The following is a 15072-nucleotide window of genomic DNA, read 5'->3' as shown; positions in this document are numbered from 1 at the left end:
TTTTGTATTTCATTTTCTTGCAGATGTCTTTGATGTGGTATATAGAGATCAAAAAACAAGGATAGTTGCATCCAGTTCCATTACTTCATGGCACATACATGGAGAAACAATGAAAACAGTGACAGACTTTATTTTCCTGGGATCCAAAATCACTGCAGATAGTGACTGCAGCTGTGACAAAAAAGACACTTACTCCTTGGGGGGAGAAAAAAAAAAAAAAACCAAAACTATGAAAAACCTTGACAGCATATGAAAAAGCAGAGACATTCCTTTACCAGTACACCTGTGTATAGTCAAAGCTATGGCTTTTTCCATAAGTAGTGGGTGGATGTGAGAGCTGGGCCATAAAGAAAGCTGAGTACCAAAGAACTGATGCTTTTGAACTGTGGTATTGGGCAAGATTCTTGAGAGTCCCATGAACTGTAAGGAGATCCAACCAGTCCATCCTAAAGGAAATCATTCCTGAATATTTTTTGGAAGGACAAATGCTGAAGCTGAATCTCCAATACTTTGGCCACCTGATGGGAAGAACTGACTCCTTAGAAAAGACCCTGAAGCTGGGAAAGATTAAAGGCAGGAGGCAAAGTTGAAGACAGAAAACGAAATTATTGGGTGGCATCACCAACTTGATGAAAATGAGTTTGAGCAAGCTGTGGGAGTTGGTGCTGGACAGGGAACTCTAGCATGCTGCACCCCATGATAAAGCAAAGAGTTGGACATGACTAAGAAACTGAACTGAACTGATGTACAGAGGACATCAGTGAGCAGGCAGAAGTCTTTGGGGAAGGAGGAAGGAACAATTCCTGGATAGCTGACAATGATGTGTTGGCAGGCCGTTTCAAGCTGGAAGAGCTGTAGTGAAGCAACTCTGTGCCAGGTGAAGAGAATGGTAAGAGAAAGGCAGGGTGGAAGTGCTGGGATTTCCCAGATGACAAGATTCCTGTTCTATTAAACTTTCTCAATGCTCAATTTTGTTGGGTGATTGGAAACATGAGTTTTGTTTTGGATTTGGTAGAGCAATATTCAGTGGAAGGACTGATGTTGAAGATGAAGCCCCAACACTTGCACCATCTGATGTGAATAGCCAGTTCATTGGAAGAGACCCTGATGCTGGGAAAGATTGTATACAGAAGGATAGGGAATAAAGGGATGAGACGGTGTGATGGCATCACCGAATCAGTGGACATGAGTTTGAGGAAACTACACAAAATAGTGAAAGACAGGAAAGTCTGTTCTGTTGCCATACATGTAATCCCAAGGAGTCAGACATGACTTAGCAAATGAATAATACTGATGAGAACAGAGGGTCTCATGAAGCCTCTGGCCCTGGTGGGAGTAGAGAAATATTTAGGTGGCAGGGGAGGCTTCCCATTCTCTCATGCAGGTCCTTGAATCCAAGGCAAGGAGCACAAGATATTGAATGTGTTACCAAACATTGTTTTCTGGAAAAACAAACAAACGAACAAACAAAAAAATGTTTTCTGCAGGAGTAAGAACTTTGACTGAGTTTGTTCTATAGATTTTACTGAGGGATGTGGAAGGAAACTGGAGTGGGCTGAGTCTGCAAAGACCAGGTGACCAGCTGTGGGAGGGCAAGGCATGTGGTAAACATTCTGCACTAGGTGGAAAACGAATCCCGAAAAAGTGTCCCTTCTGGAGTGTACATGTCAACATATCCTTTTGTTGCAAAAGATCACTTCAGTGGTGTTTTGGGGCAAGCGAGAAATGCATGATGGGTGGTTTGCTTTTGTCAATTCCTGTGGCTAGTTAGATGACTCAATGTCTAGTTACTTCACTACATGGTTGGAATCATGCTTGGGAAAGAACACTAGATGAGGTCCACACATATTTCATCCTTAAACAGGAAGCATAGGAAGGTTTCTAAGGCAACTGTAGGTAATTTCAACATGAGGGGCCAAATGGGGGTAGTTTCATTTAACAGGCTGAGATTGGACTGTACAGGTTGCAATAGTTGTTGCTATGACAAGTAGCCAAAACAGCTACTTGTTGCTGTGCTGGAGATGTGGGAAACTGACAAGACACCAAAAGCCTTACAACTCTCTGTGCAGTGCTATTTCAGGTTAGAAGTAGTTGGCAAGGAAAGGCTGACAGGTAAGGCAGGGAAAGGAGTAATCTGAGTCAGTAATCATTAGCTCTTGTTGGAGCCAACAAAACAGAAGCATCGACCCAGTCAGACTTCTGTGTCATGGTTCAGAAATAGAGGTCCTTTGGCATGCATCAATATTTAGCCTTGGGGATGGCAGCCATAACCTCTAAACAGAAGATTCCCTTCTCCCCGGGTGGGAGGATAATTCATATTTGTTCCAGACTCAGGAACCCAGAAAGCCCTCTCAGTGCCACTTGTACTTAGCAGGCATGCATGCAATCTAGAAGGTGGAATTATCATCATGGTGCCCGTTTTCCAGATGAGACAACTGAAGTTAAGGGAGTTGATCAAGTTCACACACCTATACACATGAATGGCCAAGCAAAAGCCCAGGGCAATAGTCCTCAATTTGTGTGTTTTTGCTCCACACCCACTGGGAGTGGTGGATGGTGATCTGACACCAATGCTTAGGCAGAAGCAAGCAATATTCAGGCTTAAACTGAAGAAAGTAAGGAAAACCACTAGAACATTCAGGTATGACCTGAATCAAATCCCTTATGATTATATAGTGGAGATGAAAAATAGATTCAAGGGATTAGGTCTTGTAGCCTGCATAACTTTGGAAGGAAGTTTGTAACATTGTATGGGAGGCAGTCACCAAAACCATCCCCAAGAAAACCAAATATGAGAAGGAAAAGTGGTTGCCTGAGGAGGTCTTAAAAACAGCTGAGAAAATAAGAGAAGTGAAAGGCAAAGGAGAAAGGGCAAGATATACCCAATGGAATGCAGACCTCCAGAGAAAAGCAAGGAGGCATAAGAAAGTCTTCGTAAGTGAACAGTGCCAGAATTAGAGGAAAATAATAGAACTGTAAAGAGAGTAGGACTCTTCAGGAAAATTGGAGTTACCAGAGGAACACTTCACGCAAAGATGGGCACAATAAAGGAGAGCAAAGTCAAAGACCTACCAGAAGAAGACGAGATTAAGAGGAGGTGGCAAGAGTGCCCAGATGAACTGTACAAAGATGGTCATAAATTCAGGATAGGGATGATGCCTTGGTGACTCTTGTAAAGCCAGATATACTGGAGTATGAAGTCAAGTAAGTCTTTGGAAGCATCACTACAAACAATGCTAGTAGAGGTGATGGAATTCCAGCTGAGCTGTTTAAAACATCCTAAGGAATGAGGCTATAAAACTGCTGCAATCAATATATCAGCAATTTGGAAAACTCAGCAGTGGCCACAGTGCAGGAAAAGATCAGTTTTTAACCAATCCAAAAGAAAGGCAATTTCAAACAATGTTCAACCTATCATGCAATTGTGCTCATCTCACTTGCTAGCAAGGTAATGCTAGAAATCCTTCAAGGTAAGCTTCAACAGTACTTGAACTGAGAACTTCCAGATCTACAAACTGGTTTGAAGAAGCAGGGATCATATTACCAACATGCATTGCATCACAGAGAAAGCAAGGGAATCCCAGAAAATAATTTCCCTGTGTTTCACTGACTATGCTAAAGTCTTTCATTGGGTGGACCACAATACACTGTGGAAAATTCCTAAGGAAATATGAGTACCAGATCACCTTACCTGTCTCCTGAAAAGTCTGTATGTAGGTCATAAAGTGGCAGTTAGAATCAGACACAGAACAGCTGAAAGATTTAAAATTGGGAATGGAGCAGGACAAGGTGTACATTGCCACTCTTGTTATTTAACTTCTATGTAGGATACATCATTCGATATGCTGGACTACATAAACCCCAAGCTGGAATCAAATTGCTGGGAGAAGTATTAACATCCACAGATATGAAGATGACACCTCCCTAATGGCAGAAAGAAAAGAACTAAAGAGCCTCTTGATGAGGAGAGGAGATGAAAAAATTGACTTAAAACTCAACATTCAAAAAACTATTCACAAAAAAATACTCAACATTCAAGGCATCCAATCCCACCACTTCAAGGCATATAGATGAGGGAAAGTGGAAACAGTGGCAGAAATTTTTCTTGGGCCCCAAAATCACTATGGACCTTGACTGCAACCACAAAATTAAAAAACATTTGCTCCTTGGAAGGAAGAAAGGCTATGAAACTGGACAGTGTATTAAAAAGCAGAGAGTCACTTTGCTACAGAGGTCTGTAGTGTCAAAGGTATGATTTTTCCACTAATCATGTGTAGATGTGCTATCTGGACCATAAGTAAGGGTGAATGGCAAAAAACTGAGCTTTTGAACTGTGGTGCTTCAGAAGATTCTTGAGAGTCCCTTATACAACAAGGAGATCAAACCAGTCAATCTAAAAGGACATCAACATCTTACCCCTGCTGTCTCAGCTGAGGCATCTACTGAGGGCCTCCAGGTGGAAAGAATGGATGCTTCCACCGCAAAAGTGCCTTACCATGGCAGCTCCAATCAAAGAGTTTGTAGCTCCACCCCTGGAGGAAGCTCAGAAAGGCTGAACACTCTGTGTACACTGGGTCCCCCGGTACATGTGTTACATTCTCCCCAGCAGCATTAGAGGCCAAGGAAGGGGCATTCTGGGCCCTGGAGGAGGGGGATGGCTCAGGGATCCACTGGGGACATCAATTACCAAGTAGGACTGGAAAGAACAGAGCAGGCAAGTGGGACAGAGAGCTGGCGAGTAGAGTGTTGGAACAAGAGGGAACCAGCTCTGCATGAACTAACTCACCAAAACTCCCCTGGAAGAGGAGCCCAGTGATAAGATAATTTGAGATGGGATGAAAAGAGTCTATTTCTTTACCCCTTAGAATTCCTCTGAATGAGGAGGTGGTGGAGTTGGTGGGTCATCACGAACTCTTCCATGACCTAGACCATCCCCCAGTCGCTATCCTTGGGGCTGCCTTTCCCCACCTTCAGTCATGTAGTTCTGGAGGAAACTGAGAATCATGTGTGCTGCTGGGTCAGGGCCAATGACCATGTAAACCCAGTCATAGGACCCCATGGCCCTGCCAGGATGGCTGATGTGGGGCTGTACAGGAGATCTGAGGTGGGTCATTCAGAGAACACCATTGAACTCTGATATCTCGAGCATCTTTCCTTACTAGGTGATGCCCTGGGGATAAAAAACCCTAGGGAAGGTAGCTTGGACTCCCTCACTAGGTGTAGAAGCCTTAAGGAAGAAAGTTGTCAGGCTAAGACCCCCAAAGAAGAGCAAAGGGAAAGAGCGAGGGTGAGAAAGAGAGAACTGATGACTTCTGATTTCTTGTGTCCAGTCACTGAGATCTAAGTATTTGCTATGATTTTTTGTTTCCTGGATTCCCAGAATCAATTCAATGAGTCTCCCATTTCTTTGAAGCCAGTTGGAGTTGGGCTCCTTTCAGTTTCGATTCAGACTTGGTTCTAGATCCTTCACTCCCAGACACAAACAGAGGCACCCATTTATTTCAGCACCATTATGCGTGAAACCCTTTATTCTTTACTGAGAATAGGGTGTGCAGACCACCAAATACAGTTCATCAGCATCCTGGGCAGGAGTGCCCTAAGTGTGAGTGAGTGTGTGTTAGGAGTGGTCTTACTGATTCCTGAATCACTCCCAGCGTTTACACTGCCTGTGCCAGGCCAATCCTGTCATTTCCTCGATCAAAGACCGAGAAATACAGCCTCAGGAAGACGTCACCTAGGACCCAGGTCTCTGTAGACGTACTCTCTTGGTTCTCTCTAAAGCCAATATAGCAGTTGCCACTAGAATCCTGGGGGAGTCAGAGACACACACCAGTCAGCCTGAGCCCTTACATGCAACTCCCACAAATACCCACACCCAGCACACTTCTTCATTTTATTTCCCTCTTCTGGTAAGTATCAAGTAGCTTTATGAGCTTCAGGGCATGTGAGAGTTCATCCAAAGCCAAAAATGGCCCATACATGTGGCTGCCATGAGGAAGGGTGTGGCGAGTGGAGGACTGGGGTTGGGGAAACACTGTAATGATAAAAAGCTAAGTCCTATTGTAGAGAGTAAGGAACTATATTCAATATCCAGTGATAAACTGCATGAAAAAGGATAAGAAAAAGAATATATATTTTTATGTGTATAACTGAGTCACATTGCTGTGCAGCAGAACTTAAGGCGACACTGAAGATCAGCCACACTTCAGTACAATTTTTAGAAAAGAACAAGAGTGTCCCCTGGTTCTCCTCACCACCTGTTTCTTTCCTCCTGACTCCTGCTCCTTGTTTTCTCTACCAAGAGTGCAGGTCCCCCTCTGGCATCACCACAATCCCCACAATCCCTCTGTATTAAAAATCTATTCTTTTATTGCAGTATAGCTGATTAACAATATTCTGGATTTCAGGTGGACAAAAAACTGACTCAATTGTATGTATCTACGTATCCTGGTCCCAAAGTTACCCCTCCCATCCAGGCTGTCATATAACTGAGTGGAGTTCCCTGTGCTACACAGTCACTTGTTGTTGGTTATCCATCTTAAATATAGCAGTGCCCAGAGCACGTTCTTGAAGACTTCACTCAGGAACTGTGGAAAACCTCCTTCGGCCCACACTCACCCTCTTTGGCCACTCCAGGCTTGGTTGGGTAACTTACTCTGGTTCCCCATTCCCACCGGTCAGTCCGTAGCCCTCATCAGCCTTAGTAAGTCCCCAGTGCCCCAGTGCAGAGCACCTCGGGATACCATTTGCATGGAGTCCAGTGCAGCGTTACCTAGAACCAAGCAACCCTCCATACGACTCCATGAGTTTCTGATTTTAGAACTCCTGAGATTCCCTCTGTTCCTCAAAGCCTTCTTTGAGCCCATCAGCCTGCTATGTACTCCCACAGGGGGCTGACATGAAGCCTCCACCCTGTGCCGGGGTGAGCAGTCACTGTGCGCCCTTTATTCACCTTCGTATCCAACCTCTCCAGAGAGGGGTCAGGTGCCCCAGTTCACAAAGGGGACACCTGGCCAGAGCAAGGGGAAGAAGTAACCGAGATCTAGGGTGACCATGTAATTTATCATCCAAACCAGGAAAGCTTTGAAAAGGGATGGGAGACTGTTAATTTATGATGGGACATCACACTGGGATTGTCCCCAGCCATTCACCTCGTAACATGGCCTATTTCAGGGACTGCTAGTGCTGACTTTCATGTTCATGCACCTAAGGGTTCAGATTGAACTGAAGCTCTCTGAGGACTGAGGACCTCAGTGTTCCCCTCGCCTTGTGACTCCCACCATGCCAGCATGGTGTGGCGTGTCCACATTTATTTCAGGATGATCAGTGTCCCAGACGGCCCTTTACTGTCAGGTAGTTGGTTCTGTGGGAGGCACTGGCCCAGCCACAAGGCTCAGAAGCATCTGCAATGGTGTGACACGGCCTGCAGAGGGCGCCCTCCTCCCAGCAGCAGCCCAGGGGATCCTGCAAGCTCCAGTTTGAGAACCAACCCTCAGTATTGTCCCCTCACCTTGATGGTGTAGGCTTGAGCTGGCACTGGGTAGCTGATGCCGTTGATGGTGCAGTTAATAGAGGGCAGGGTGTTGACCGCAGAACATGAAACATAGTGCTATTAGAGAGAGAGGGAGAGAGGTTGGCCCTGGAGATCCTTGATGTGTGTGGAGACTGGGAGTGACCCTGGGGCATGACCTTTCACCTTGGTGGTGCCGAAGAGTCTCAGGATGTTATCGACCAGTCTTCTTGGACCAAGGATCAGTGATGTCCCAGTGTCCACAAAGGCCTCACAGCCACCATTACAAGCAATAACCCGGCTGTTAATGGAGATGCTGAGAGACAGTGGAACAAAGCGAGCATCGAGGTCACTCTGAGTCTCCCCAGAGCTGCCCCCTTCCTGACTGTCTCCTAAACAGCCCTTTGTCTCTTGCCCTGACTCTCTTCATCTGCTCTCGACACGGCACCTCCCTTGACATCCTTGAATGCAGTTCTTGAATACACCAGGATGTTTTGTTCCTTGACACAAGCTGGTCTTCCTTCCTATAAGTCTCCCCTCCCCTTTGACTAGAAAATTTCTTCTCATCTTGCAGATTCCAGCTTAATTGTATTGTTTACAAGGAAGAGTTTCCCCTGGTGTTTATCAGTCTCCTTTCTTGGTCACTCTCTGTAGACCCTTCCGCACATCTTACATGTACCAAAGTCATAATTCACTAAGTGTGTGTGTCATTTCTGTGCATCTGCCTTCTTAAATGTGAAGGCGAGTTTTATTCTCATTGCCTGAGATTCACAGGGGCAGCAGATTCTCATAGTGGAGGGAAAGAGGGGCTCCTCTGGGAGAGGGTGTCTCCCAGCACTGCTCATACAACCAGCTCAGACCCTGAGACCCTGGCCAGGAAATATATGACTAGTCCACGGAAACTCCAAAGGACAGGTCAGCTTTTGTCTGAGCATATCACACAGAATCCTATCAGTTATTGCCTCTTATCCTCAGGTCACTCCTGGATCCCACCTTTCTGATTCTCTCAGTTATAGCCCCTGCCCCACTCTGTGCCCAGGGATGTGAGGAGTCTTTTTTATTTGTTGCTTTAACATCTTAAGACTTCAGCCAACCTCTCTCCACTGCTGGGTAGCTTCTCTACAAGGATACCAGTTTTCCCCATTTGCTCAGGACTTTCCCTGATTTTAAACTGGCATTTATCTGTACTGAGAATTTCCTTGGTACCAGGTAGCCCTGGACATTTGGTCATCATATCATAACTCTGTTCAGGCTGGTAAAACCTTCCCTGTACCTGTCACCACATTATAGAGTCCTTTGACTGTGCTCCCCACCTCACAGGGCAGTGGGTTTAGTGCTCTTCCAGCTGCACAGACCTCTCTGGACCCTGTGAGGACCCTGGTCAGAGCCCTGGTCAGGAGGCCTGGGGATTATGAACCCATGGGCTGTTTGTGTACCTATGTGCTTGTGTGTTTATTTGTATATGTGCTTGTATGTGTCTCTGTGTGTGCTTCTGTGTCTCTGACTAGCTATGCATGTTTATAGGTGTCTATGTGTATGTTTATATGTGTCTGCTTGTTTTTTCCATGTGTCTGTGTGTCTGTCTGTGTCATTGTGGGTGGTGTTTATGTCTCTGTGACTATTTGTCTTAGAATGCATTTGTGTGTGTCTTCCTGTGTCCATGTACAGAATTGGGAGCATCCCTTGGGCTGACTCTCAGAAGGAGAGGCTTACCAGTCCATGTGTACATGCCAGTCGTTCGCTTGAATCAATGGTACCCAGTTGAGCGATCCCTGGTAGTAGGATTTATCCACCCCACCAAACATCACCACACTGCCCTCTGGCTTGCTTCTGTAGAGAGAAGACAACACTGTCTGAGAGATTTGCTTCTCCACCCATCAAGGCCCTAATAAGGTCCTCATTGACAGATGCAGAAATCGAGTCTTGGAGCAATTGAGAACCAGACTGAGGTCAGTTACTGGCTAATGAGTGGCACAGAGGAGGGTAGAACCTGAGTAACCTGGATGGGTTCCACCCACTATATCCTCTGAAGATGCCCTGGACCTCCTGTGACCTGAGTGCTCAGACACCCTCAGAGGACAAAGTGCTGAAGCATTTTGGCTTTCCCCTTGTCCACTTTGTCATTTTTCAGGAGAATCAAGGCCTGGGAGTGCTAAGGGTGTGGGATCAGGTCACCCAGATTTGGCTCCACTGGCCTCTGACCTCTACTGTCCAAAGGGCCCCACACTCAGAAGGGACCCCACCTCTGCTCTCCTGGTCTTGAAATGCCTAATATTTCCTGAACAAGGGGTCTCACACTTTTGTTTTATGTCCCACACTTTCCTTTTTCACTGGCTCTTGCAAATTTGGTAGCTGGTCCTGGGCTCGCAGTGAAATGCTAATGAGGAAGGAAAGATACCCACCATTGTTCTGCTTCCTTATCAAATTCATAAGCAAATCCTAATGCCTTTTCCTTCAACTTGTTTCCTGTTGCCTTCCATTAGTCTCCCTCCTCACTCCTCCCCCTAGACCAAGTTACAGATCTTGAGCATAGGAGCAGGGTTATGTTCCAATAAAACGTTATTTATAAAAGCCAGTGGTGAAGCCAGGTAGAGCCCTGGGGCCATAGTTATCTTGGATTAGATTATCTCTCAGGATACTTTTTATCAAGTGTTCTATAAATTTTCTACAACTGAAAGCAAATTACAGCTAATTTGGAGAAATGGATTGTCCATCTCAGACTTACTTGCTCAGGTAGAAGGCACAAACCGGCTCAGAAGTGGCACCTTGATTCATCAGGTTGTCAAAGATGGGGGTGTCTCCGGTGAAAGATAAGTCGGGGTAGTTCAAGCCCAAGATGCCATCAATAGGCCTTCCCTCAAACCCGGAATGTTCCATGCTTAGACCAAATGCCTGGTCAGTACTTACAAGGTCCCCAATCTGTGTGAGAGAAGAGTGATCCCACTTACAGATACATGAACTGGGGATAGGACTAGGCTGGGGTGCATTGCCATTAGATCCTCAGGGAGGAATTGAGGCTGGGCTGTGTGTTCGGTGGACCTCAGGCAGTTATACCAAGCTGGGAGGGTAATTTGGGTTCCATTTGTGAGAGGCTGTGAATTTTAAAACATCTGCCTCTCTGAAGAACACCACCTGAGTGAGTCAAATTGGCCTCCTCGCTTCTGTACAGGTAGGGCAACCAAAAGCCAGGTCAGGGCCCATCGGTGCCCCCTTGTGGACAAAAGGAGCTGAGAGCAAGTCACCCCTTTCTTTGGCATTACTGTGACCTAATGACAGGAATGGACTGCATTCTTGTAAGGTACTGTGGATTCTGCATCTGTCCAGGAAGACAGAAGCTGAAAACACAATCTTTCTTGCAGGGATCTATGAAATTCCTGCCTGAGTATTCACTTTTGGGTATATGTGTGTCTTTGTGTGAGTGTGTATGAGAGAGAAAGAGAGAGGGGGAAACTACTCAAGTACTTTGGGGGAAGCAGGTCATAAGTTTTGTTGGACTCTCAAAGGCCCCCTAGAGTGAGAACTCATTTATCAGACCCCCTAACTTCTCAGGCCTCCAGTTTCCCAGTCTGGATACCTGAAGCCCTTGACTACCCCAACGGTCCCCAGATCAGTTTTATCCTGTCCCCAAACACCCCACAGCAACTTCAACTTCAGTCCTGAAAAGCCAGTTGAGCTCCACTGTTTACCACATGTGTGTCCTCAGCAAGGCCCTTGCTGTGTGCGCCTCAGTTTTCTCATATGTCTCATTAGCTAATCAGAGTAACTGCTGTGTGGGGTTGTTGCAGGACTAAACCACTTATCACCTGAAAGTGCCTGGAACAGTCTGAAAATATAAAAGTGGGTGCTTGTCTCCCCTCTTCTCACTCCCAGCAAAATGAACCTCGAACTGCTCATGGTCAGGGAAGCTGCAAGTCCCCATCTCAAGCCACTCTCTGGGTTAGCTAACCTGTGTGCTCATGTGTCACCACAGGCACTGCCTCCCCAGGGACAGGATCCTGTGGGTAAGATGGCCAATATCTACAGGAGTTAGGCTAGGATGGGTCCTGCCATAAGGTCCTGCATCTGTTTTGGAAGCAGTGGTCACTCCATGGCCAGTCCTGACTCAGCATTTGTTACAGTCTTACCCGAACGGTGTCATAAACAACAACTCCCCTCATTCTCCCAACACTGTATTCGAGGCTGAATTTCCTGTAGGTAGGGCAGAAGGTGGAAGACTCACGATGTCTGAACAATACCTGTGAAGCTGCAGACAAAAGAGATAAGTGCCATCAGGTGCCAAGTGTGCAAAACAGGGTGGCAGGGCAACGGAATTATGGTCTGGGTATGGGGTGTCTGTACTCACAACAGAATTGGCTGGAGCAAAACATGGAGGGCACCCACAAGTCAGATGAACCTGTGTCAAAGACAACCCGGAATTCCTGAGGGGGTGTTCCAATGGTGATGTTACCCACATACAACATCTGCAGGGAAAAGGAGGTAGTGGGTTAGTGCAGAACTGGCTACCCTCTATTCTCACACTCATGCCTCCCTCTGGAGGTCACATATCTCGTGAGATCACTTTCTAACCACTGTGCAGCTCAGTGGCATTGGTCACAGAGGTGCCTGCATTTGATATATTTTTCCTGTGCTGCATGGTATGCAGGATATTGACTCTATGACCAGGTGTTGAAGTGGTACCTCCTGCTTTGCAAGTGCAGAGGCATAACCACTGGACCTCCAGGACCATTAGACACACAGGGAAGTCCTGGAGCCTTCATCTGAGAAGCTCTGTAGTCTCTTAAACCCAGCCTTAACACCCCCTTCTCCAGGACGCCCTTCTTGATCAACCTCAGCCACTCCCTCTGAACTCAGAACACATCCAATCAACACCACACAGGTGACCCTTACATTTGACATCTATTTACTAATATCCCTATCTCTCAGGCTGGCATGAGCATTCTTGAAGACTAAATAAGCCCTTTTTCTAATCTAAAAACAGTAACCACAGTGTTATATACTTATGGCCTTACACAGAATACGGGTTCAGTAACTTTTTGCAACTGTGGTTCTTGTATCTGTGGAAACTGATTTCCTCTGCCTGGGGATTCACAATTACTTTGCCATTGATTCTACCATTTAATCAGTGACAGTTCCCTCTTCATCTGTAACTGACTGACTCACTTATTTCAGAAGGAACAATCTCCCTCAAACTAATGACACATCTTTGACACAGAAATGGATATTTACCTGCCACCTGGTAATGACCGGGCCCATCACAAAACCAACAGTTGAGGATGAGAGTGCATTTTCCTCTAGGTGGGGTCCCTGTTTTCCAGTGTTTCTGCCTCCTGCAGGAACCCCAACCCCAACCTCCCACCTGGCTCCTCCAGATTAGCCCTGGTGCTAGGCCTAAGCACCAGGGGGCGCTGTGGAGCACTATCCTCTGAAAATACTCACATCCTTGAAGTTTCTCAGGGGGTGAGTAGTTATATTTGAGCCAGAAGAAGAAGTTAGGTACAGTCTGTAAGCATGTTTCTTCAGGAAATTGTTCAGCATGTTTTTTTCACTGCGGGATTTTCTCACGATCTGCACTCTCGTTAGAGGTATTCTTTACGGAGTATTTGACAAAGAAAACAAAGAAGAAGCTACAATTGGCTGTCAGTGTTCAGGTAAAACTGTCGTTGTAATTGCCCTGTGTATTTTCTAATCATTTTTATGAGGCACATTATTATCAAATTTTATGCATATACCATGGCAAGGACATAGGTTTGATTAAAGGTTCTGTCCTACAATCCAGGATAAGCCACATGACCATGTGGTGTCTCAGTTTCCCCCTCGGTAAAATGGTGGAATATAGCAATACAAACCCTCCAAATAGAATATCTTGGGGATAAGTGAAGTGTTGGATATAAGGTACCTGATAAATAGGAAGTCTCAACAATGACAGCCATTAATATTACTGTTGCCATCCCACTGTATCCTTCTCACAGAACCTCAAGGAGGGAGTTAGAAGGGGGACTCTTATGCTCTTTTACAAGGGAGCAATTTGAAATGCAAGAGGTTACTGAGTTGGCTGTGGTCACAATGCTTGTCAGATATAAAACTGTATATCACAGTGTATCTTTCTCCAAGTTGAAAGAGAAGAGGGAGTTGAAAGAAGAATCCAGGAGATAGGGAATAAGTAAGGGAAATTAGGAGGCTCAAGAAGGAAGGATGAGTCACATTAAAAATTGACAGAAAACAACACAGAGAGAAATACACTCACAGAGAATTCCAAAGAGATGGCGAGGAAAATGATAATGATAGAGAGATGCAGACATAGTCATATACACACTGAAGTAGACAGGGAACAAAGAGGACATGTTAAATAAAATGTAGAAAAGTGCTATTCCACAGGACCACACCTACATCTGCATAGACTGTACACTGAACAGTTGTAAGGAGTTGCATTTTCAATAGGTCATGACTGGACCCCAAGAGTTGTGCAACCATGCAAATCTACACCAAAAACCTTGGGCTCCACAGTTCCTAAAGCAAGGTACTTATCAATAAGTAAGGGTTGAACTTGGTAAGACTGTCAGGGAAATAGTCCATTCCCATCTAAACCTGATGGGTGGAAGAATAATCAGATGAAAAGAAAAATCCGACACAGGAAGATGATGCAGCTTATAGTCCCCATACTTACTTGACTATGCACGCTGAGAAGGCCACCAGCCCAAGGAGCACAATCAACTTCATGCTTCTTTCCTGGCTCCAAGTACTCAGGGAAGTTCGGGTTTGTAGCATGTAGTGGTGACCGGGAGCCCCTAGTTATATATGCTCTGACCTACCCTTGTTTTCCCCTTTATGCCACTAATAGATCTGATAAAAACACAAAGCTTTTGATAAAATCTTTACCTTCATCAGTGTCCTTAGCAAGTGGACTTTGAAGCTTCTCAGAACACAAACAATTGAACTGTAATCTCTTACTTGAAACTTGGCTGGAAAATCTAACTGATCCGCATGGATATCTAAGGAGATGGAGAACCTTGCCTACTTCTAGAGAAAACTGATAAGAACATCAGGAAAATGGTAATTAGGGGCCATAATGAACATTCATGGTTTCATATCATCTTCCTAGACACTTCATGAGATGTGCATTGCTGCTTCTTTGGAGAGGAGATTGCTAGGAGGATAAGTGGTCAAATGGCAAAGTGAAGACTTCAAGGACAGCCCAGGGACATACAACTAGCCTTAGGTAGTGGGTCAAATGGCAGAGATCAGGGGCATCTGTGATGTCAGTCTGCATCAAATATTTAGGGCAGAGCAGTACTTCAATTGCGTGGGTTTCAGTATTGGAAAAAATGTCATATTCATCCACAAAATATTTTATATCATCCAACAAACATACAAGGAAGAAATGTGTGCTGGGTTCTGGGTTAAAGGCTTCAAAGTCAAAGTTGATCAAGACAAAAGTAGTCTTTATCTTAAGAGAGCCACAGTCTAGTTCTCACAAACTCATGGACCCAGGAGGCAAGAGAAATGATAATAGGACTAGGTGGCCATGCTGGACCCTGACCCCTGGGAGAAGTCTTTCATCCATT

At 45.4% G+C, this 15072-nt stretch overlaps 1 protein-coding gene across 1 annotated transcript; it reads right to left on the bottom strand.

Moving 5' to 3' along the window:
• Positions 1–5657: 5657 nt before the first annotated feature.
• On the bottom strand, positions 5658–14275 carry LOC122674315 (pregnancy-associated glycoprotein 1-like). The gene is made up of 9 exons (XM_043872544.1): positions 14175–14275; positions 12947–13097; positions 11853–11970; positions 11635–11753; positions 10236–10429; positions 9224–9340; positions 7697–7826; positions 7511–7609; positions 5658–5807 (listed from the first exon to the last, which is right to left on the bottom strand). The coding sequence occupies exons 1-9, from the start codon at positions 14273–14275 to the stop codon at positions 5658–5660; spliced, it is 1179 nt and encodes a 392-aa protein (XP_043728479.1).
• Positions 14276–15072: the final 797 nt, after the last annotated feature.

Source organism: Cervus elaphus, chromosome 2, assembly GCF_910594005.1.
Source record: "Cervus elaphus chromosome 2, mCerEla1.1, whole genome shotgun sequence".
NCBI classification, from domain to species: domain Eukaryota; kingdom Metazoa; phylum Chordata; class Mammalia; order Artiodactyla; family Cervidae; genus Cervus; species Cervus elaphus.
The sequence above is the reverse complement of the archived record's forward strand: the minus strand, read 5'-3'. Positions and strand labels throughout refer to the sequence as shown.